Here is a 22744-nt window from a genome sequence, read left to right as displayed (position 1 = left end):
ACACTTCGGGGCCGAATGGAAATCCTTGAGAGCTGGTTGAATGAGGACCGGCCCGATTGGGTTTAGCCGCACAGGAAAAACTCCCCAAAGGTCCAAACGGTTGGGCTGGACCCAGTGGAGATCAAAGCCGTATTTGAGGCACGTTGATAGACATTACCTGGAGGTACTTTCAACGGTGATTGACATGGAGTATGGGTATTATTGTAGTTATTATCAATATTAATAGCTCTCCATAGTGAATGAATAAGTTTGCTATTACCTAACCAAAAGCCAGTAAAGTTGTTAGTATTCAAGAAGTACCTGTAATCAGATGGTAACTAGTAAGCTTACCTTGCTTTGTACCTGGTACTTACCTAGGTACTAGGTTAGGTAGGTAGTTAACTAACTACGGAGTACTCTGTACTATGTACTCCGCCTACCTACGAGGTACCTTAGGTTAGGTACTAGGTACTAGGTACCTAGTACTAGGTAGGTAGTTAGGTACCGGGTACCGACATATTCAACCAAGTCATCATTTCGTATTTTTCAGTCAGGTACTACCTTAGTACCTACCTAACTATATAGGTCAGTGAATTGCTTGATCAGTACCATGGTTAAACTACCTAGGTATCTGTCTATAATATCTATGTAATAGCAAGTCAATTGGGAGGGAATAATAAGTGCTTGACTATTACCAGAATACTACATACTATCCATCGCAGTGTACTCCGTACACTTAGGTACCTAGTAGGTACCTAGTACTCCGTACACTATACAGTGTACCTCACTCAGTGAGCTCAACTGCTGGTTTCCCCCATCTAGCGGCGATCCACCCTGTCAACCAGCTCCTGGGCCACCCCAACAGCTCACCCGGACAGCCCTGTAAAAATACGGCCCGGGAAAACAGAAAACGTGTGGTAATGGAAAAAAAAGTTTCTGGATCCTGCCCACCAGTTGTTGCAAATCCTCTCTCTCCCACGGGCGCTACATGGGCATTGCCGCCTCTCCTTCTACCACTGTCCTGTTTATTCTTCTCCCCCCCCCCCATCTTACTCCTAATTAATACTGTCGCTGTCGCGATTGCCCCCGGTCCTGGAACCAATTGGGGTGAGTCTTCCTCTGCCCTCCTCCCGTTCAACACCTAGGTAGCTAGGTCACTATCGGTGTCCCTCTTCTTTCTTCACACCACCACCTCTACTCCCTCCATACTCCTCGACTGGGGAAAGGGAAAAGGATACGATTGGAATCTCCAAAGCTGACCGGTTCGTTCCTTAGGATTCGGATTTTTCTTGTAATTTTTTTTTATTTCTCTCTTCGTTTGCGTTCGACTCTTCACTTCTTCTTTCCTCACACTTGGCTCAATTACCCCCGATTCGGAGCTACGACCGACGCTTCCCATCGTCTCTTCTCTCTAAAAAATCATTGATACCCCTTCGTTCGCTTTCAAGATGCGGCCCGAAATCGAGCAAGAGCTCGCCCACACCTTGCTGGTGGAGCTGCTGGCGTACCAGTTCGCCATGCCAGTCAGGTGGATTGAGACCCAGGATGTCATTCTCGCTGAGAAACGGACAGAGCGGATTGTCGAAATTGGTCCCGCGGATACTCTGGGTGGAATGGCCAGACGCACACTTGCATCCAAATACGAAGCCTACGATGCCGCCACATCCGTCCAGCGTCAGATTCTTTGCTACAACAAAGACGCCAAGGAGATCTACTACGATGTCGACCCCGTGGAGGAGGAGCCTGAGACGCCGGCAGAGCAGGCCCCCAGCTCCTCGTCGTCCGCTGCCCCCGCGTCCACTCCCGTCGCTGCACCTGTCGCCGCCCCTGCCCCGGGCGCCGGACCCGCCGCCGCCGTCGACGATGTTCCAGTCACCGCGGTTGACATCCTGAGAACATTAGTGGCCCAGAAGTTGAAGAAGAGCCTCACAGATATCCCATTGAACAAGGCGATTAAAGACCTGGTTGGAGGTAGGTTGTGGGAGCTCGTTTCCAGATGATTGATTGTGCAATCCCCGCTGACCATTTTCATAGGAAAATCGACTCTGCAGAACGAGATTCTCGGAGACTTGGGCAAGGAATTCGGCTCAACCCCGGAGAAACCGGAAGACACCCCTCTCGATGAGCTTGGTGCTTCGATGCAGGCCACTTTCAATGGACAGCTCGGCAAGCAGTCGTCTTCGCTCATTGCCCGCCTGGTGTCGTCCAAGATGCCCGGTGGATTCAACATCACCTCTGTCAGAAAATACCTCGAGACGAGATGGGGCCTGGGTTCCGGCAGACAGGACGGTGTTCTTCTCCTCGCCCTCACTATGGAGCCTGCTACCCGTTTAGGTTCCGAGGCCGATGCCAAGGCATATCTCGACGACGTGACCAACAAGTACGCAGCCCTTGCAGGCGTCAACCTGTCCGCGCCGACCGCTGGCGGTGATGCTGGCGGTGGTGCCGGCGGCATGCTCATGGACCCCGCCGCCATCGACGCGCTGACCAAGGATCAACGGGCCTTGTTCAAGCAGCAGCTGGAGATCATCGCCCGGTACCTCAAGGTGGACCTCCGCTCCGGCGACAAGGCGTTCGTCACCTCCCAGGAGACCCAAAAGGCCCTTCAGGCGCAGCTGGACCTCTGGCAAGCCGAGCATGGCGACGTCTATGCCGCAGGCATCGAGCCGTCCTTTGACCCGCTCAAGGCTCGTGTGTACGACTCCTCTTGGAACTGGGCTCGTCAGGATGCGCTGAGCATGTACTACGATGTCATCTTCGGCCGCCTCAAGGTCGTGGACCGGGAGATTGTCAGCCAATGTATCCGTATCATGAACCGCTCCAACCCTCTGCTGCTGGACTTCATGCAGTATCACATCGATAACTGCCCCACCGAGCGTGGCGAGACCTACCAGCTTGCCAAGGAGCTCGGTGAGCAACTGATCGAGAACTGCAAGGAGGTTCTCGGGGCTGCTCCAGTCTACAAGGATGTCGGCGTTCCTACGGCACCTCAAACCACCATTGATGCTCGCGGTAATGTCGACTTCAAGGAGGTGCCTCGTGCCAGCGCTCGCAAGCTGGAGCACTACGTCAAGCAGATGGCCGAGGGCGGCCCCATCTCCGAGTACAGCAACCGGACCAAGGTACAGAACGATCTCAAGAGCGTCTATAAGCTGATCCGCAAGGAACACCGCCTCTCCAAGTCTTCGCAACTACAGTTCAACACCCTGTATAAGGATGTTGTTCGGGCCCTTGGCATGAACGAGAACCAGATCATGCCCCAGGAAGCCGCTCAGGGAAAGAAGGGTGGCCGCAATGGACTCCGTCGCAATGGCAGCCCACGCACCGGCAAGGTCGAAACCATTCCCTTCTTGCACCTCAAGAACAAGGAGGAACACGGCTGGGAGTACAACAAGAAGCTCACCGGCGTCTACTTGGATGTGCTCGAATCGGCTGCTCGCTCTGGTGTTAGCTTCCAGGGCAAGCATGCCCTGATGACGGGCGCCGGTGCTGGCTCCATTGGCGCCGAGGTCCTGCAGGGCTTGATCAGCGGTGGTGCCAAGGTCGTCGTCACGACCAGCAGATTCTCCCGTGAGGTCACCGAATACTACCAGGCCATGTATGCCCGCTACGGTGCCCGTGGCTCCCAGCTGGTTGTGGTCCCCTTCAACCAAGGCAGCAAGCAGGATGTTGAGGCCCTCGTGGACTACATCTACGACACCAAGAAGGGTCTCGGCTGGGACTTGGACTTCGTCGTCCCCTTTGCCGCGATCCCAGAGAACGGCCGCGAGATCGACTCGATCGATTCGAAATCCGAGCTTGCCCACAGGATCATGTTGACCAACCTGCTCCGACTCCTGGGTTGCATCAAGACTCAGAAGCAGACGCACGGTTTCGAGACCCGTCCTGCCCAGGTTATCCTGCCTCTGTCACCTAACCACGGCACCTTCGGAAACGATGGTCTGTATTCGGAGTCCAAGCTTGCCCTGGAGACCCTCTTCAACCGCTGGTACTCGGAGAGCTGGGCCAACTACCTGACCATCTGCGGTGCTGTCATTGGTTGGACCCGTGGTACCGGTCTCATGAGCGGTAACAACATGGTGGCCGAGGGCGTTGAAAAGCTGGGCGTTCGCACATTCTCTCAGCAGGAGATGGCATTCAATCTACTGGGCCTCATGGCCCCTGCCGTCGTCAACCTCTGCCAGCTTGACCCCGTCTGGGCCGATCTGAACGGTGGACTCCAGTTCATCCCCGACCTCAAGAACCTCATGACCAGACTGCGTAAGGAGATCATGGAGACCAGTGATGTGCGCCAAGCTGTCATCAAGGAAACCGCCATCGAGAACAAGATTGTCAACGGAGAGGACAGCGAGGTGCTCTACAAGAAGGTCATCGCCGAGCCTCGCGCTAACATCAAATTCGAGTTCCCTCGGCTGCCTGACTGGGAGAAGGAGGTCCAGCCTCTCAACGCTAATCTCAAGGGTATGGTCAACTTGGACAAGGTTGTCGTCGTTACCGGTTTTGCCGAAGTCGGCCCCTGGGGTAACTCTCGTACCCGCTGGGAGATGGAGGCGTACGGCAAATTCTCCCTTGAGGGTTGTGTCGAAATGGCATGGATCATGGGTCTCATCAAGCACCACAACGGCCCCTTGAAGGGTAAGGCTTATTCTGGATGGGTTGATGCCAAGACCGGCGAGCCTGTCGATGACAAGGACGTCAAGTCGAAGTATGAGAAGCATATCCTCGAACACTCCGGTATCCGTCTCATTGAGCCCGAGCTGTTCAAGGGTTACGATCCCAAGAAGAAGCAGCTTCTCCAGGAAGTTGTCATCCAGGAGGATCTCGAGCCTTTCGAAGCTTCCAAGGAGACCGCCGAAGAGTTCAAGCGCGAGCATGGCGAGAAGGTCGAAATCTTCGAGATCCCCGAATCCGGAGAGTACATTGTCCGTCTGAAGAAGGGCGCCAACCTCCTCATCCCCAAGGCTCTGCAGTTTGACCGCCTGGTTGCTGGCCAGATCCCCACCGGTTGGGATGCCCGCAGATACGGTGTTCCGGAAGATATCATCGAGCAGGTTGACCCCGTGACCCTGTTCGTTCTGGTCTGTACCGCAGAGTCCCTGCTTTCGGCCGGTATCACCGATCCTTATGAGTTCTACAAGTACGTCCATCTGTCCGAGGTCGGTAACTGCATCGGTTCCGGTATTGGTGGCACCCATGCTTTGCGTGGCATGTACAAGGATCGTTATCTCGACAAGCCCCTGCAGAAGGATATTCTGCAGGAGTCCTTCATCAACACCATGAGCGCCTGGGTGAACATGTTACTCTTGTCTTCTACTGGACCTATCAAGACCCCTGTGGGTGCTTGCGCTACCGCTGTGGAGTCGGTTGACATTGGTTACGAGACCATCGTCGAGGGCAAGGCTCGCGTCTGCTTTGTTGGTGGTTTCGATGACTTCCAGGAGGAAGGCTCGTACGAGTTTGCCAACATGAAAGCTACCAGCAACGCCGAGGATGAATTTGCTCACGGTCGTACCCCTAAGGAGATGTCCCGTCCGACCACCACTACCCGTGCCGGTTTCATGGAATCCCAGGGATGCGGTATGCAGCTCATCATGAGCGCCCAGCTCGCACTCGATATGGGTGTTCCCATCCACGGTATCATCGCTCTGACCACCACCGCCACCGACAAGATCGGCCGTTCCGTCCCGGCTCCTGGACAGGGTGTCCTCACCACCGCTCGCGAGAACCCTGGCAAGTTCCCGTCTCCTCTCCTGGACATCAAGTACCGTCGCCGCCAGCTGGATCTCCGCAGGAAGCAGATCAAGGAATGGCAAGAGTCGGAGCTGTTGTTCCTGCAGGAGGAGGTCGATGCTATGCAGGCTCAGTCCTCCGATGGCAGCGAGTTCAACGCCACGGAATACATGCAGGAACGCGCCCGTCACATTGAGCGCGAAGCTACCCGCCAGGAGAAGGATGCCCAGTTCACTCTCGGAAACAACTTCTGGAAGCAGGACTCGCGCATCGCGCCTCTCCGTGGTGCCCTGGCGACCTGGGGCCTTACCATCGACGATATCGGCGTTGCTTCGTTCCACGGTACATCTACCGTTGCCAATGATAAGAACGAGTCCGATGTCATTTGCCAGCAGCTGAAGCACCTTGGCCGCAAGAAGGGCAATGCCGTCATGGGTATCTTCCAGAAGTACCTCACCGGTCACCCCAAGGGTGCCGCCGGTGCCTGGATGTTCAACGGCTGTCTGCAGGTTCTGGAGAGCGGGTTAGTGCCCGGTAACCGCAATGCCGATAACGTTGACAAGGTGATGGAGAAGTTCGACTACATCGTCTACCCCAGCCGCAGCATCCAGACGGATGGAATCAAGGCCTTCTCGGTAACCTCGTTCGGTTTCGGTCAGAAGGGTGCCCAGGTGATCGGTATCCATCCCAAGTACCTGTATGCCGCTCTGGACCGTGCCCAGTTCCAGTCCTACAAGAACAAGGTGGAGGCCAGACAGAAGAAGGCGTACCGCTACTTCCACAACGGTCTGATCAACAACAGCATTTTCGTTGCGAAGAACAAGGCGCCTTATGAGGACGATATCCAGAGCAAGGTCTTCCTCAACCCCGACTACCGCGTGGTTGTCGACAAGAAGACTTCGGAGCTCAAGTACCCTGCTGTCGGTCCCAAGGCTGAGGACAAGGACAAGAACACAGAGAGCACCAAGAAGATGATCGAGTCTCTGGCCAGCGCCACCGCCGCCGAGAACACCAAGATCGGCGTGGACGTCGAGAACCTGGATGCCGTCAACATCGACAACGAGACATTCATCGAGCGGAACTTCACTGAGCAGGAGCAGCAGTACTGCCGCAAGGCCGCCTCTCCCCAGGCGTCTTTTGCCGGTCGTTGGAGTGCCAAGGAAGCCGTCTTCAAGTCTCTGGGCGTGAACAGCAAAGGCGCTGGTGCCGCGTTGAAGGAGATTGAAATTGGAAGGGACGCCAATGGTGCCCCGGTCGTCAACGTAAGTTTTTCCCCCCCTAACCTTTTTTTTTTCTCTATTCTAGACACACTTTATACTGACTTGGGATGTTTCAGCTTCACGGTGCGGCTGCTGAAGCTGCCAAGAAGGCCGGTGTCAAGACCGTCAGCGTCAGCATCAGCCACAGCGATACCCAGGCAGTGGCTGTAGCGGTTTCTCATTTTTAAAGTCGATTAGTCAGATCAATCTAGAAGGGTCGGTTAAATGTGACTGTGAGAGATGACTGATACGTTTGTTCTGAGCCTTTTCTTTTCTTTTCTCTTTTTCTCTTTTCTTTTCCTGATGATCTATTCTTGTCTTGTCAATTTATCATAGGGATATCTTAATGAATTGTTTTAGATTTAATTTGGTACTTAGTCTTATTATGATCAATATGGAAGAATATAACTATAGACTAAATATACTTTTCATAGTAGAGACGCCAGAAATGCATTCAAACATCATACATACATGAATAATACATCTTTAGAGAACCTATATTCAAGGAGATAGCAAGAATCGCTTACGGCTACGACTGGTTGCTCCCCGTCGCACGACTCAACGGCCCCCAGTTCGCCCTCGGGTTTATCTGGTACCGCACCAGTCTTTTCACGGCCGTCTGCTTGCCCAGCGCTTCGTCGAAGACGACATCCAATGTACTAGGATGGGGTTTGAGGGTGGGTTGGGGAGTAGAGGCGGGTAGCTGGGACTGGGGCTCGGTGCTCTGTTGTGTCTTCTCACTCTCACCGGAACCACGGGGGTTGCTTGCAGGTGCCGTCTTTCTAGCGCCAGATCGGTACAGCGCGGCTTCAATCTTTGTGATCAGGTCGGTGACATCTTTGCCGGCCTCGAGAGCGGAAAGAACCTCGGTTTTGAGAAGGGAGAGGCACGGATCCTCTCCGCTGGTCGTCGTGTCGTCGGCGGCGGCGGCGGCGGCGGCGTCGGCCTTGCGGAGATTCTCTCGGCGCTTCGCCATGATCGCCGCCCCGGGTGTGCCTGGTTTGAGAGCATTTTCTCGGATCGGCGATTTTTGGCGAACCCATTCCCTCATGACCTCCCAGACTACCTCCCACGGTGCGTCGGTGCGGATGGTGTTCGGCCTTGCGTGGCTGCGGGAGCAGCGGTAGCCAAGATGGCCTAGGGCCCCGCGGAAAGCGTCCACGGAGATGGTCGAGCAATGGATGACCTTGGATATGTAGCTGAGGTTGAAGTAGAACGGGTACGGCTCCTTCGCAGCTGGGTCCATGCGAGGGATAATGGCTAGATCTGTAGGGTCAGCAGCGGTTGGGACGGTGGCAGTTGTGGCCTCAATGGTATCAGGAGCCTGTTCATCACCGCCGGTAGCTTCGGGAAGTGATGCTAGGTTCAGGTCTTCCTCGAGAGCAGTTGTCAGCATGCCCTCGATGCGATCAACGGTTTGGTAGACGGTTCGATCCGTGTTGGGTAGCATGTCCAGGATCTTTTGGATGAAATGGGGGTTGTGCATGGGTCCAGCCCACATCGGACCGCCGAGATGTGTCTTGAAGCCGCAGTGTTCACAATATGGCCCTGAGACTGGTGCCTGGGCAAGACCGTAATGGTAGAATGGCTTCCCCTGCTTATCTGCTTTTTGCCTCGTCTGAGTGAGCGGCTGTGTTGTCCAGGCTCCGCAGCCCGAATCGCAGTTGTAGACGAGCATGGTGTTTCCAGAAATAAACTTCACTGCGGCCGGGGACTTGTGTACGCGGACAAACACCCGGGCGTAAAAGTCGATGGACAGCGAGAGCAGCGGCTCGATAGCGACTCCATACTTTGCCGCCGCGGTTGCAATGCTATGGAGGATAAGGCGCAGTCCTCCTTCGTGGCAATGGGATCCCTTGAGTGGTACACCGCCGTACAAAGCGAACGCCTTCTCCGGATATCCGGCCGAGGCCCAGACACCAGCGTCAGTGCACGTCACGCACAAAAGACCCCCATCCTTGACGCCCTGGACGGCTGCATCCAGAAAGGGCGCGGCTGTTCCATAGGGGTCGAGGTCGATGACGTCGAACTTGCCCGTGTGTGCCGGTCCACTGCTATTCGAATTCGGTGGATTGTTCGAACTGCTGTGCATGTACACCCGGGCGTCACCCACATTTGGCGAAATGCGCGTCTCTAGTCCATTGTACTCGATATTCATCTTCATGGATTGGATGGCTGTAGGAGACCAGTCGTTCGCCACAACGCAGCTGGTAAAGGGGATTTCGGAAGCATAACGTAGCGCTCGTAAGCCTGTCGCCGATAGCGCGTCCAGGATGGTAAAAGACTGGGGAGCTGGAGTTTGTTCAGAGTGAGGTTGGTCGGTCTCTTCTCCCTTTTGGGGGACCTGAGAATTTGATTCTTGTGGCTCCTCTCCATCCGTCCTCTTGCGCTTCTTCCCTTTGCTCCATCCTTCATGCCTCGCTTTTTGCTTCGACGCCTTCTGTTTCTTCACCACCAACACATGTTCTCCGAATGCACGGATGGCAAGAACACTCAGATCGCGATTAAACTGCTGGATCGGATTGTAGAAGACAGACTGCAATTCCTCTTCGCCTGCACCATTCTTTCGCGGCGGGGCTTGTGATGCAGCCTCTTGAGATGGCGGGTTGAGAATGCACGCCAGCCCTTCCTGGATGGCCCTGTACTCTTTGCCGTTGTGTTGGACAAGCTGTCCGATCGTCTTCGCTTCCTTCGATTGTGCCATAACTAATGGAGTTGGTGTATATGGCCTTGTAAAGAGCGAAGGCGTGCGGCAGCGCTGACGATGTGCGAACCACGGGACGTCGGATCTCGAGGATCGCGAAATAGGACGAACTGTCCGACGAACTGTGAGGTGAAATACCGGAATCCGTAGAGCCAAGCTCATTGATTCAAATGCAGCAAAGCCTGCATAGCCTCTCAATGGTACAATTAAGAGTTGTTCGAGCGTCCCAGATAAAAAAAAAGTCCCGCACAGACCACGCGTGCCTTCAGTAAAGCATAACGACTAACAACTGAACCACCGAGTTTAAACAAGATCCCTGCTGTGTAACTATCTCGTATGAGAATAAAGTATTAACATTTATTATTATTAATATGGCACAATTTTCAGCCTACAAGAGGCATATGATCATATATACACTGGAGCCGCCTTCACAGCCAGTCGCCAATAACAGGAACACTTTTATAGAGAACATTCCAATTCTCTGCTTCCCATCCAAAACCCTCGCCCCCGCGTCCAATAACGCCCAATGCACCAGCAAGCCAGATCGACGTGCCTAGGGCTGCAATGCCGTTGACCATCCACCACATGCGCTTGCGTCGCTTGACGCGCTCTTGGCTCTCCACAAACCCCAGGTATCCCCCAAGAGAGCCCTTGTTGCGACCTCGTTCCTGGCGGGCAGTAGTGACCCTCCATCCCATCCATGCCGCCCACCCACCGACAAAATGCCAGACACCCGCTGCAACGAACAAGAGGTAGTAGATGTTCCAGAGCAAAGGGCTCCGCGCGAATCCATGCGCTACGTAGCCCAGACCGACCCCGGAGCTTCCACCTTCGACCACAAGCGGAACGACACGGTTGACAAGCACGTGGATACCCAGTAGCGGAACAAGGACATAGCCGAGCCGGGCCTGCAGGTTTACCTTGGGCCAAAATGTGAGAAGATGCCGCTGTGCCCTGGTCTCTGCTCCGTAAAGTCGTGCGCGACGGGATGCGCGAATGTTCCGCAGCACAATTCCGGATACGATGTGTGCAAGGACAGGGACCGTGAGAACAATGTGCTCTAAAGAGGGGGACTGATATATAGGTCGCGTGAGGAGCAGAAATGACTCGCTTGACGACACGGAAGATGTCACGAGAGGAATTAGCGATGTGTTGGCGATATGTAATGTGAAGAACAGAGTCGGCGGATAAGTCGAGTATTTCTGAATCGTAGATACTATCAACAAGCCTCATTAGCCATGGTCCAAGAGTGTAATCACGAGGATAAAAGCATCTGCTCTTACACCACGAGTCCCAACGATAACCGCGCAGTCCAAGATTGAATCCGGAGAACTTGCTTTCAGGGACCTCTCGCCCCAAAAGCTCGTCATCCAGGGGTTTGGGAAGATACTCGCCAGACTCTGGATCAGGAGAGAGGTCGTCAACAGGGGAGGGGTCCAATTCCTGCATGGAAATCAGAGATCGCGTGTCGATGTCCTCCGGCTTGGAGGCACGCAATTCCCCTGGATCATGCATGGCGCAAAGATAGCAAGAGAGATAATTATATTTAGAAAACAGGCGCAATCATAGAGTCGTTACTGTCATCTCGTCGTCTCTAAAAACTCCGCAATCAGACAAGGTGAAATCAGGATGAGCTGGAGAAGATTACTTGGTTGCTCATCAAAGCTCTGCGGCCGGTGATTGGTCTGAGACACTCAACCAACAGGTCGTTTCTCTCGCCGAATGGGGAGGGAGCTCTTTCAACTTCAATATCAAGGTCCGGTGCAGCAAGCACTTTGAACGCTCGGGAGCACTGTCAGATAGCTGATTTTCATCTGCATGATGACTTGAAGTGCGTCCGCTTAACTCATAGCTCCAAGAAAAATACCCGCCTTCGGACTTGAAGCGGCGCTGTGCGCTTTCCATCCTACAATGCCACCTGTATGTCTTTTGCGCGGTATTGGGGAAGAGCAATTTATCTATCATCTTTCCCTTTACTGGAGGGAGTGCTTGCTATTTATTCAGATGGCGCTAATGTGAAACGTCTTGACTTTGCTTACCGAGTATAGCGCGGCTTTGCAAACCCAGCCCCAAAGGTCCAACTCCTCTTTCCTTGTAACTCTGCTTGTTACTTACCTCTTGTGATCGACAGACCGAATCTGCCCGTTCCGCGTTGAATTCTTTTACCTGTACGCTATGTAACAAATCTTACTCGCGTCACCCGGAATACGAGGCCCATATCGGGTCCTACGATCACCAGCATCGCAAGCGGCTCCAAGACCTGAAACAGTTGTCTCGCGACCCGAATGCAGCGGAAAAGGCTCGTCGATCAGAGAGAAAGGCAGACGCAGAGGCAGGCCTCCGAGTAATCGACTCGAATCCGAGTGGTGGCCCGACGATAGCCGGCTCGTCAACAACAACAATAACGTCAACAAGCGGCGGAGGGTTCAAAAAAGGCGGATTCAAGAGTTCATTCACTTCGGTCAAGGGCCCGGTTGCGTCAACATCTTTAACAAAAAGAAATGTATTAGGCGACGACGATGTGGAAGATACCGGGGAGCCGAAAGATGTCTTACCAAAGGATAGACCCTCTTCAGGGAAACCTACTGCTACTCACCATGACGCAGAAAGTGACACAGATGAAGACTATACGATAGATGCAGGCGAAGGGGGTTATTATGATCCAAGGAAGCCGACGGGTTGCTTTACAGGCTGTCCAGGTGCAGTGAACGCTTAGCAGAAAGAAGGAATACACTCTTAATAAGGTCAATCAATTAATCACTAGATTATTTATGACATTAAAAGATTCTTTTCAAATAGAAGCAAGAGCAGATGGGTGCGTCAAAGACGTGGTAATGGATGATTGATATGCCCATTTATGAAGCTAAATGCCTCTTTAGAGTCTATCGCCCCGCGATTGAGTCAAGTCAAATAGAGCAGGCTGACTAGAGTAGTAAAATGTGGCTTAATAATTGATAAAACGAGTTGATCTAGATATAACATGAACCCTGCATAGCAATTTGTCTATAGATGGCATAACTTGGGTGCTTCAAATAACGTGGAGAATTTACTGTGGCCAAGTGAAAGCAGGGAAGAATGGGTAAATGTTAAATCTTTCAATGTAGTCGTACAACGATCCAAAATGTCGGGTGAGGGATAACAAAAAAAAGGGTACTAGACACATGGAATTACTGCGAGGGTTTCTTTTCAGGGCTTGCTATCCCCCTTCAATACGCCAAAAGGCATAATTTACAGGCGCAGCAGCTTAGCGGCCTGCTTGACAATGGTGTCCTCCTGGGGGAAGCTCATCTGCTCCAGACCAAGGGCATAAGGGGTAGGCACCTCGGCACCGGTGACACGGACGGCGGGGGCGGTCAGGTAGTCGAAACCGTATTCCATGGAGAGAGCAAGGATCTCGGAGGAGACACCGAACATAGGGAAACCGGACTCGACGCACATGATGCGGCCGGTCTTCTTGAGAGACTTGATGATGGTCTCGACATCAAGAGGCTTGACGGAGCGGAGGTTAATAACCTCAGCATCCACGCCGTACTTCTGCTTCAGCTCAGCAGCGGCGTTAAGAGACTGGCCAACACAACGAGACAGGGTAACGATAGTGAGATCCTTTCCGGCACGCTCGATCTTGGCCTTTCCGATGGGCAGGACGAAGTCATCCTTCTGAGCAGCCTCGCTCATGGGGAAGGCCTGGCCGTAGAGAAGCCTAAATGGGGTGACTGGTCAACACGGAATAGAGAGAAAGGGAGAATCGGTGATACATACTCGTTCTCCAGGACAACAACAGGGTTAGGGTCCCGGATAGCGGCCTTCAACAGACCCTTGGCATCCTCGGCGCTCCAGGGAGCGACGACCTTCAAGCCAGGAATGCTTCCGTACCAGGCGGAGTAGTCTTGAGAGTGCTGAGCGGCCACACCGGCAGCAAAACCGTTGGGTCCACGGAAGGTGATGTTACAGGGCTGGATGCCGCCGGACATGTAGTGGGTCTTGGCCGCCGAGTTGATAATATGATCAATGGCCTGCATGGCAAAGTTGAAGGTCATGAACTCGCACTGCGCAAGAAAAAATCCCAATTAGCACCAATGTCATAGGAACACTTCGTCAACTTGGAAGCAACATACAATGGGGTGCAGGCCGGCCAGAGCGGCTCCGACCGCGATACCGCAAAAGCCGGCCTCGGTGATGGGAGTGTCGATAACCCGCTTGGGTCCGAAGCGGTCCAGAAGACCCTTTGTGACCTTGTAACTGCAAGAAGATCCCGATCAGAAGACATGATTCAAGAGTATCTCTCCAACAGGAAGCATCCCGCAAACATACGCTCCATTGTATTGCGCAACCTCCTCTCCGAGAATGAAAGTCTTCTGGTTGGCCTCCAGCTCCTCAGCCAGAGCCTGGTTCAGCGCATCACGGACGGTGACCTCCTTCACACCGCTCTCCGTGGCATATTTCCGGGAGCTCAGGACCGAAGGAACACACGCAGACTGCTGGAACGAAGGGCGGATGGGGGTCGACAGACGCGACGACAGCAGACGTGCTGAGCGGAAAAGCTGAGGAGCAACCATGACGGGGCCGAGGATTCAAGGAACCACCGGAAAAAGAGGAAAGGAGAGGAAATAACACGGCAGAAGACAAAGACAATTGACCCGGATTGGGTTCGCGGCTGGCACGGCTCTCAGAGAGGAGAAAGGTGTTGGGAGAAAGAAAGATTTCGAGATAAAGCGGCGGCCACCCAAAACTTGGAGTTGACCAGTGCTTTCTGGCCTTGGCTGCGTTGTGAAGAGCTTCCGCAACTGTTGGGCGAGGCTGACTCAGCGCCTGGAATCGCTCACCGGCAACTTCCTTCCGTAAACTGAACAGGCCCGACCTTATCGTTGTTTTTATCTATACCGATAACAACCGGAGCTGTGTTTACTGTCAGACCGGGTCCGATTCTGAGCAGTGATTGAGGCGTTGCTCGTTACGATTGTGTGTATGTGTGTATGTTGGCACGATGATTGATTCGTTTTGTATTCTTTTGCTCTCGTTTCTGTCGCGAGTCGCCCAGGCCGCCCAGCCGTCTGCTCCGGATCCCATCTCGGTGCCATTACGGGATCTTACATGGGGCCAACTGAACTTCCTTCATACGACTGATACTCATGGCTGGCTGGCCGGTCATCTGCAGGAGTATGGTGATGTATGTGAAGCATGATTTGGAAGTGTACTGATGCGTTGGTTGCTTCTAGGCCCTCGTACTCTGCAGACTGGGGCGACTATGTCTCGTTCGCAACGCGGATGAGAGAGAAAGCAGAGGCACAAGGCAGGGACCTGTTGGTCATTGACACTGGCGACCGGGTCGAGGGGAATGGCCTCTATGACTCGTCGGAGCCCAAGGGGATATATATTTCGGAGATCCTCCGTCAGCAACATATCGACTTACTTTCCTCGGGTAACCACGAACTCTATAAAAAGAATACGTCTGAGGCAGAATTTTTGAACACAGTTCCAAACTTCCGGAGCAACTACTTGGCATCCAATATCGACATTGTCAATCCAAAGACCAATGAGGTGGTTCCATTGGCTCCGCGATTTACGAAGTTCACCACTAAAAACCAGGGGATTCGGATTGTAGCGTTTGGCTTCCTTTTCGACTTCACAGGCAATTACAATAACACAATCGTGCAACCTGTGGAGGAAACCGTAAAGGAAGATTGGTTTCAGGAGGCCATTCGTGATACAGATGTTGACCTCTTCGTCGTGATCGGGCACACTCCTCTGCGGACTGCCGAGTATCGTTCGATTTTCCATGAAATTCGAGCGGTTCATCAAGAAATCCCCATACAGTTCTTTGGTGGCCATCTCCATATCCGTGATTACGCTCGATATGACTCTAGAGCCTACGGCTTAGCCAGCGGCCGCTTCATGGAAACCATTGGTTTTATGTCCATTGATGGACTTTCTACAGGAAAATCTATCAGCACGACACCGGCAACCCCTCTCCGCTTCAATAGAAGATATATTGACAACAACCTCTATTCATTTCTTCACCATACCGGCCTTGATGAAGAGAGCTTCCCAACAGAACATGGACGCAATGTCTCTCAACTCATTCATGAGTCTCGAGTTGCTCTGCAGCTTGATGAGGTGCATGGCTGTGCTCCCAGGGATCTTTGGGTGAACCGTGCCAGGTATCCAGATGAAGACAGCATCTATACATGGCTCGAGACACAGGTGCTTCCAGATTTGTTGAAAGATGGCATTCGCGGTGCACAGCCTGCTCTTGCTATTGTTAATACCGGGGCCATTCGGTTCGACATTTTCAAGGGACCTTTTACCCAAGATTCCACCTTCATTGTGTCCCCGTTCACCAGCGGGTTTCGATATGTGAAGGATGTCCCATATGAAAAAGCGCAACTGATCATTCAAGTTTTGAATAAACAACCGCAGATTCTCACACAATCTGAACAGAACGCATTGACTTTCACGCTGGGGCCACTGGAGCAACTAGCTTACTCCGAAGACGTCGTTGCTGATTCGGCATTGAATAGTCGAGTCGTGCCTGGTCAAATCTTGCTCTCTACCCCGGAGGAATCACGGACGAAACTCATCCCTGGTTACATAACCAGTGATGATGAAGGCACAGATGGCGATGACACTATCCATTCATCGATATCTTTTTACCGTGTTCCGAACTGCATTCATTCGCTGATCTCTGTCAATGGTTCTACTGTGCCCGAAACCGTTGATCTAGTGTACATTGATTTCATCGAGCGGTATATGGCCCTCGCGGCGAAATTTGTGGATTTGGACATCGACTTCTTCCAAGACAGTGAAGTCTTCATGCCGTCAAAGTCGTTCACGGACGTGATTTTGGGATGGATCAAGAAGAACTGGAAATGTTGATGTATATTTGCAGGGACTTAAAACTCCCGCTATCGTGCAATTCAATTGCACTTATAAATACAAGCATACCCACAATAAATTACATGGCCATATCTTATAGATTACTCGTCTCCTTCAAAGACCAAAACACCCTTTCCGCTGCGGAAACCACCGAGGGTGCCTTGTACGGCCTCTCTGATCTGGGACTCTTCTGTATCCCACTTCCACTTGAACTCGTCGACTGGGATGTCCTTGAACCGGCCTGCGCGAGTCATGCGCAGAACATCCTTTATGGTCTCTTCCTTCTGGCCCGGGTTCTTGTCCCCCCACTTGCTGACCCAGAAACCGTCGAAGACGAGATTCTTGAAGATTAACAGACCAGACGGCAACGCGACGGGCTGCTTAGACATAGCACCATAGGTAACCATGTGCGAACCTGGGGCGAGGGCCTTGGCTAGGGCGGTAGCACTCTTGCCGCCCACGCAGTTAAGGGCCAGGCGGATCGGCTCCTTGCCGTTGCGGGTGTGTTCCTTGACGATGTCACGGAAGGAGCCCGAGAGGAGATCCGCCTCTGTCACCACCGCGGTGGCACCCAGCTCATACAAGTCCTTCTTGAGAGCCTCTGTCTCCTCAGGCGTCTTGCGCTCCCGAACCACGTTCAGCGTTTTAATGCCCCATTCCTTGCCGAGCTGGATGGCCGCGCGCCCGACGCCGCTGTTCGCCCCATTCTGAATCATCCATTCCTCCCCTGTACGCATCCAGTCCCAGTCGCAGAAATCCTTCATCATTCGGTACGCCGTGACGGGGTTCACGCTGACGGTGCCCACCTGCAGCGGAGTCAAGCCCTCCTTGTCCTCGATCTTGATCAGCTGCGACTCGTCCAGCTGCGCATGTGTGCGCCAGGTTCCCTGACCCGTATGCTTCATGATTACCCAATCGCCTTTGGTGAGATTCTTGACGCCAGACCCGGTCGAAACCACTTCAAACGCGCCCTCATTGCCACCTACGGCGGACGGTTCGGCCGTTCCGAGGGTTGATGTAAACGGAGGTTTGCTCGGGTACACGCCCTGGATCTGGTTGATGTCTGCGGGGTTTAAAGGCGCAGCGAGGAGACGAAGCGTCACTTGCGTGCCATGGGGAGGCGATATGGAGTGTTTATGAAGGCTAAACAGGTCAGGTTTCAACACCAGCAGCAATCGTCTATGATTCACCTACCTCAGCACGTCCTTTGGTTCTCCATAGTTCGAATAAACCAGCGCCTTTGCTTGAGTATACCCGTAGACAGATATAAACCGTCTGCCCTCGCTAACGGCCGCGGTAGGCCTCAAAGATGCTGCACGTAGCTTCGAAGCCGAGGCTTGAATTGAGAACGTCCCCTGGCGATACGGCGTCTCAACCGCGGCCCTCAGAACGCAACGAGAGAACATGATCAATGGCCCACACGGAGAATATCTTAATACCTAAAATGAGCCAAAGGTTTGGGTTTTTCCCCTGAAGATGCAGACAGTTGGTATTAATTGGAAGTGTAAAAGCCTATCGGGATGACGTCGTGGTGAATTATTACCCTCCGGCTCCGGGCCGGCGGAGAAATGCAAGACATGCGATTATTGAACAAATGCACCTCTTTTATCCGGCTCAAGCTTGTTCTGAATATATATTTTTCTGGATGTCTACACAGCTTATTCTCAAAATTATATCCTCTTGAAATATACTGTATATCTTCATAGAAGTGAGGTATGCTCTGCAGTAAAATGGTCCGGCGCACAGACCATAGCTATCTGGTAAATTTACGTTGTTCTGAAGACCCCCCCCCCCGTCTTGTTGTAGCTCACTTTCTATTCGCCTGTGAATACTGCAAGAGACCTCAATGTCTCTTCTCCGGGAGGCAGAGAGATGTGTTGCCAATCAAAGGGCCCATGCCGGTCTCAATGCCCTGATTGCGCCCTTGCAACGCTCTGAAGAATGGCTTTCCCGAGTGCGCCAGGCGGATATTCGTCGCGAAAACAGTATGTAATGATAGCTTATATCAAGCGAAGAGCATGAGAAACCAGCTAACCGACGCTCCTTCTATGAATAGAAAGCCCCAAGTCGAGATTAGATGGGCGGTTAGTAACGATCAAAGACAACATCTGTACGCGTGATTTCCCGACGACATGCGGCTCTGGGATCTTGGATAAATACTCGAGTCCGTTTAACGCGACAGTGGTAGAACAGTTGGAGAAAGGCGGGGCCATCATTGCTGGAAAGACCAACCTCGATGAGTTCGGCATGGGATCTCACTCGGTCCATTCACGATTTGGTCCTGTCAAGAATCAACACCCAAGGCACGGCCGGGACGTTTCTGCCGGTGGCAGCTCTGGTGGGAGTGCAGTCGCGGTTGCGACAGACCAATGCTATGCGTGAGATCACCGATTTTCTCCATGATGAGGTACCTTTTATCTTGGGGACCACGACTAATTGCTGTATAGAGCCTTAGGTACAGATACGGGCGGATCGGTTCGTCTACCGGCTGCGTATACCGGCACCGTCGGTTTCAAACCGTCTTACGGACTCATTTCACGATGGGGAGTTGTTGCGTATGCCAACTCGCTAGATACTGTTGGAATTCTGGGCAAAGACACTTCAAGCGTGCGTGCTGTTTTCGGTATGTCTATTATTCCATCCACAAGACAACAAGCCAAGCAAGCGATTAATGAAGAAAATCGCAGATGTCGTGAACCGACATGATCCGCGAGATCCCACGAATCTCTCACCTTCTTCACGTTCACGTATACTTTCCTCTCTTGACTCCCCGCAATTTGCGTCTCGTCTCGCCTCCCGGCCTCTCAAAATCGGTTTCCCCAAAGAGTACAACGTCTCGGAGCTGACTCCTGCTGTGCGCCGTGCATGGATGCTGGCTCTTTCCCACCTTCGGAAGCAGGGGCACACCATCCACCCTGTATCAGTACCAGCCACGAAATCAGCTCTCTCAGCGTACTATGTCATCGCGCCAGCCGAGGCATCGTCCAACCTGGCAAAATACGATGGCGTTCGATACGGCACGCGGGCCGAAGGACCAGACGGTGAGGGCCGTACAGACGGATACCTTTATGGCAAGACTAGAGGGCAAGGCTTCGGCGATGAGGTGAAGCGCCGAGTCCTCCTCGGCACGTTTAGCTTGAGCGCCGACGCGATTGACAACTACTTCCTACAGGCGCAGCGCATTCGTCGTCTTGTTGTCCACGACTTCAATGCGGTTTTTAATTTAAGCCATCCGTTGGCTGATACGAGCATACAAAACGGTCCAGAATCAGAGAATGCTCAGCGAGAGGTCCAGAGAGCCGATGTTGACGTTCTGGTTTGTCCCACTGCGCCGTCCGCTCCGCCATTCCTGGACAGTCTACTGGGTGGCTCTGCGTCCTCTCCTCTCGATGCATATGTCAACGATATCTTCACCGTCCCTGCCAGTCTGGCGGGACTCCCGGCGATCTCTGTTCCCATATCACTGCCTGATCCCCAGAGTCAGGACCCAGAAATGATTGGTATCCAGGTCATTGGACAGTATGGTGATGATGAACTTGTTTTGAAGGTCGGGGGGCTTCTGGAGGGTCAGAAACTATCATGACCCGCTCTAGCCTCCGACATGGGCTTGAAAACCTTCTTTTCAGTGTATATATTATTCATTAAAGCTTTTCTGTACAACAAACAGTACAATATCGGGGGTGCTAAGACAATAAAGAAGGTCTTGAACCCCATGATCCACGCCCTGAACCAGCTCCAAGTTCTTCTTAGATCATTCCGATCTTTATCGACCTCTTTTCCATCGATTAAATAGTCCAGGATAGCTGTATTGGATGTCCCACCTAGGTCATTTCAACATCTTCATCTTTTGGCGACTCATCAGGTCCAGTCACAGATGGGGCCTCGTGATTCGGTGAGTTCGTCGCTGCAACGCTCACTGCGTCCTCAAAAGTGACATGTCCCGGTCGCACTGGGATAGATCCATTCATCGTCTCGTCGACACCACTCGGGGGCCCAGATTCAAACCCAGCCCCCGAAGCTGCAGCAGTTATGGCCGTGTCGTAAGCTGCGCCAACAGCGCCTTTCAAACCTTCCGAGCCTCCAACAGCTCCGGAGCCGGAGCCGTCCATCACTGCGCCGCCAGCATTGACGCCACCGCCGACGACATCGCCGTCAACACCACTCCATATAAACATTGCTTCAACTTCATCCACAATGTCTGCGACGACATCTTCGACGATCTGGTCGTTGAATCTGTCCCCCATTGGCCGGATTGTCTCGTCATCATCCGTAACGGGGGGCCCGAACCACCAGGGGCTTTCGAATCGACACTCCACAGCGCCGCCACCATAGCAACTAACAGCTGGGTAGTAACCAATCATCCCATCATCGGCATTTTCGCGCTCGCCGATTCCCATGTTATTAGTGCCGTTGGCCAGCCGGCTAGCTGGTGGCAGGAATGCATACAACTCCTTGAACGGGGTACCCATCTTGACGCCATTCTTGAAGATCGTGATACTTGAGCCAGGTAATGTGCGTAGGGACGCATCCTCGCTATTTAGCGGCGACGGGGGTCCAAAGGTAGGAGTCTCTTTGAGGTTAAAAGCATAGTCGCGGAGGTGTTTGGCCGAATACACATTGGACTGCTGCCAGCAAAAGTCCGATTTGTAGTGGAAGGGGATACGATCCCGGATGATATTTGCACAAGATGGTGGCTCTGAGCGGGAATTCGAGGCATCTCCTTCCGCTGTTGGATCGTATGTCCCCTCAACAATCTTTTTATGAAGGGAAAGAGGCGGAAGGGTGATAAGCATCCCGATTACATCGCCTTCAAAAACCGATTCGCCTTTTGGGAAAAAGTATTCGCAACGCATCCGGTTAACCACTTCTCCATTGACATCGCGAATACCATATCCATAACAATCAACCCCGACATTCACATCAAGGTCGGCCTCACGCCGAGCAAACCCTATGCGGACATGGCCGCGTGGCGAGGCGCCTGTTCCACGGTTGGAGGAGGGTGCCCGAGGATCATTCACAATGCCACTTATGACTCGTGCTTCATAGTAGAAGGAGCCTTCCCGAGCACAGACGTTTGCTCGTGCAGTGTGCCAGGGACCGGGGGTACTGACAGCTAAAGCGTTGTTGGCGAAGGTTATAGCGGCTGGAGAGTCTTCAAAGCTAAAGCGGGCGCAGTAAGGCGGCACATCGGTCTGTCGATATTTGATATGAGGGAACGCCTGGTCGGCTATTGCATAGCTATAACGAAACCCATTCTTATTCGTGAGTTTGTCTGCAACTTCTTGGAAATCCCAGGTCTGGTTTAGGACCTCCGAGTGTTTCTGCGTGGCAATGTTCATCTGGCGAGGCTGAGGGGGCAAAAAGTCGGATGCTCTCGGTTCGGCAAGTAGCAGGGGTCTGAGTATAGACAGTTCCGAGCTTGGGATGGCAGAGCTAGGCGCAGGCACAGATCTTTTCTTCGTTGGCGGACCATCCGGATCGAGGCCTTTGGCTTCCCGCTTTTTGCGACTGTCGCGTTTGTTCCGCTTAGACCTCGTTCCTTCGCCCTGAACAGATGCATTGCTTGGAGGTGCTGGAGACAGCCTTGCATTGGAATCCAGAGCTGTACTGTTGAAGAAGGGAGCACTTCCGGGAGGTAGGATGGGAGAATTGATATTCGAAGAAGGCGCAGAGGATTCCAGGTTCTGCGTGGACGCCATGACCAACAAGCGGGATTCAAATTAATTGAAACAGAATATATGGTTATATGAGAGATATTGTTGGTTATGAGATGATGGTATCTTCAAAAGCAAGGCCGGACTGGGGTGACCGATAAGAATATAACTGGAAGCCCAAGCACGTCAACTGCTTGATTTATAACAGCCTAGGTCAGTATTCTCGACATTCTCTGGATATAAAAATTGGATCTATACTCACATGGTCTGCTGGAATTATCCTACCAGAATCATCAAGAAATACAGACACATGCCATCGAGGATCAACAGTAGCTGATTGATAAAGCTATAGCAACAGCCCGCAGAATCTGCTATTCGACTCCCTGTACGCAGCTCAAGGTATCGCCACAGAGCAATGAAACAGCCTATAACCCAGACTGGAGTATAGTATCAGTAACGACAGATCACTAGAAGCAAGTAAGGTAGTCACAATCGCATGCCGTCAGGATGCTTCGTTGAGGAAGGAAGAGAGTGCGAAGTCGCGT

General features: G+C 52.7%; 8 protein-coding genes across 8 annotated transcripts; 4 read left to right on the top strand and 4 right to left on the bottom strand.

Annotated features, from left to right (window-relative positions):
* The first annotated feature begins 1227 nt into the window (after nt 1–1227).
* ASPZODRAFT_626157 (hypothetical protein) lies at nt 1228–7361 on the top strand. Its single transcript, XM_022729091.1, has 3 exons — nt 1228–1950; nt 2014–7219; nt 7305–7361. The coding sequence occupies exons 1-2, from the start codon at nt 1428–1430 to the stop codon at nt 7137–7139; spliced, it is 5649 nt and encodes a 1882-aa protein (XP_022580041.1). The 5' UTR covers nt 1228–1427; the 3' UTR covers nt 7140–7219; nt 7305–7361.
* A 136-nt stretch (nt 7362–7497) lies between these two features.
* Nucleotides 7498–11187, bottom strand: ASPZODRAFT_153176 (hypothetical protein; the record flags this gene model as incomplete). Its single annotated transcript, XM_022725944.1, has 4 exons — nt 7498–9854; nt 9960–9961; nt 10105–10888; nt 10956–11187. The coding sequence occupies 4 exons, from the start codon at nt 11185–11187 to the stop codon at nt 7498–7500; spliced, it is 3375 nt and encodes a 1124-aa protein (XP_022580040.1).
* Nucleotides 11188–11425: 238 nt separating this feature from the next.
* Nucleotides 11426–12489, top strand: ASPZODRAFT_120003 (hypothetical protein). Its single transcript, XM_022721239.1, has 3 exons — nt 11426–11592; nt 11721–11747; nt 11804–12489. Exons 1-3 carry the CDS (start codon nt 11584–11586, stop codon nt 12386–12388), a joined length of 621 nt encoding a protein of 206 aa, XP_022580039.1. The 5' UTR covers nt 11426–11583; the 3' UTR covers nt 12389–12489.
* A 249-nt stretch (nt 12490–12738) lies between these two features.
* ASPZODRAFT_134207 (hypothetical protein) lies at nt 12739–14328 on the bottom strand. The gene is made up of 4 exons (XM_022723462.1): nt 13984–14328; nt 13788–13911; nt 13432–13718; nt 12739–13372 (listed from the first exon to the last, which is right to left on the bottom strand). Exons 1-4 carry the CDS (start codon nt 14226–14228, stop codon nt 12901–12903), a joined length of 1128 nt encoding a protein of 375 aa, XP_022580038.1. The 5' UTR covers nt 14229–14328; the 3' UTR covers nt 12739–12900.
* Nucleotides 14329–14656: 328 nt separating this feature from the next.
* ASPZODRAFT_69899 (hypothetical protein) lies at nt 14657–16545 on the top strand (the record flags this gene model as incomplete). The annotated part of the gene is made up of 2 exons (XM_022729616.1): nt 14657–14829; nt 14889–16545. The coding sequence occupies 2 exons, from the start codon at nt 14657–14659 to the stop codon at nt 16543–16545; spliced, it is 1830 nt and encodes a 609-aa protein (XP_022580037.1).
* Nucleotides 16546–16646: 101 nt separating this feature from the next.
* Nucleotides 16647–17951, bottom strand: ASPZODRAFT_17742 (hypothetical protein; the record flags this gene model as incomplete). Its single annotated transcript, XM_022727079.1, has 2 exons — nt 16647–17688; nt 17740–17951. The coding sequence occupies 2 exons, from the start codon at nt 17949–17951 to the stop codon at nt 16647–16649; spliced, it is 1254 nt and encodes a 417-aa protein (XP_022580036.1).
* Nucleotides 17952–18391: 440 nt separating this feature from the next.
* ASPZODRAFT_2110317 (hypothetical protein) lies at nt 18392–20352 on the top strand (the record flags this gene model as incomplete). The annotated part of the gene is made up of 4 exons (XM_022727731.1): nt 18392–18530; nt 18602–18923; nt 18993–19168; nt 19194–20352. The coding sequence occupies 4 exons, from the start codon at nt 18392–18394 to the stop codon at nt 20126–20128; spliced, it is 1572 nt and encodes a 523-aa protein (XP_022580035.1). The 3' UTR covers nt 20129–20352.
* Nucleotides 20248–22719, bottom strand: ASPZODRAFT_625479 (hypothetical protein). The gene is made up of 2 exons (XM_022729084.1): nt 22462–22719; nt 20248–22392 (listed from the first exon to the last, which is right to left on the bottom strand). Exon 2 carries the CDS (start codon nt 22242–22244, stop codon nt 20367–20369), a length of 1878 nt encoding a protein of 625 aa, XP_022580034.1. The 5' UTR covers nt 22245–22392; nt 22462–22719; the 3' UTR covers nt 20248–20366.
* Nucleotides 22720–22744: the final 25 nt, after the last annotated feature.

Source organism: Penicilliopsis zonata (assembly GCF_001890105.1).
Source record: "Penicilliopsis zonata CBS 506.65 unplaced genomic scaffold ASPZOscaffold_11, whole genome shotgun sequence".
Taxonomy (NCBI): domain Eukaryota; kingdom Fungi; phylum Ascomycota; class Eurotiomycetes; order Eurotiales; family Aspergillaceae; genus Penicilliopsis; species Penicilliopsis zonata.
The sequence above is the reverse complement of the archived record's forward strand: the minus strand, read 5'-3'. Positions and strand labels throughout refer to the sequence as shown.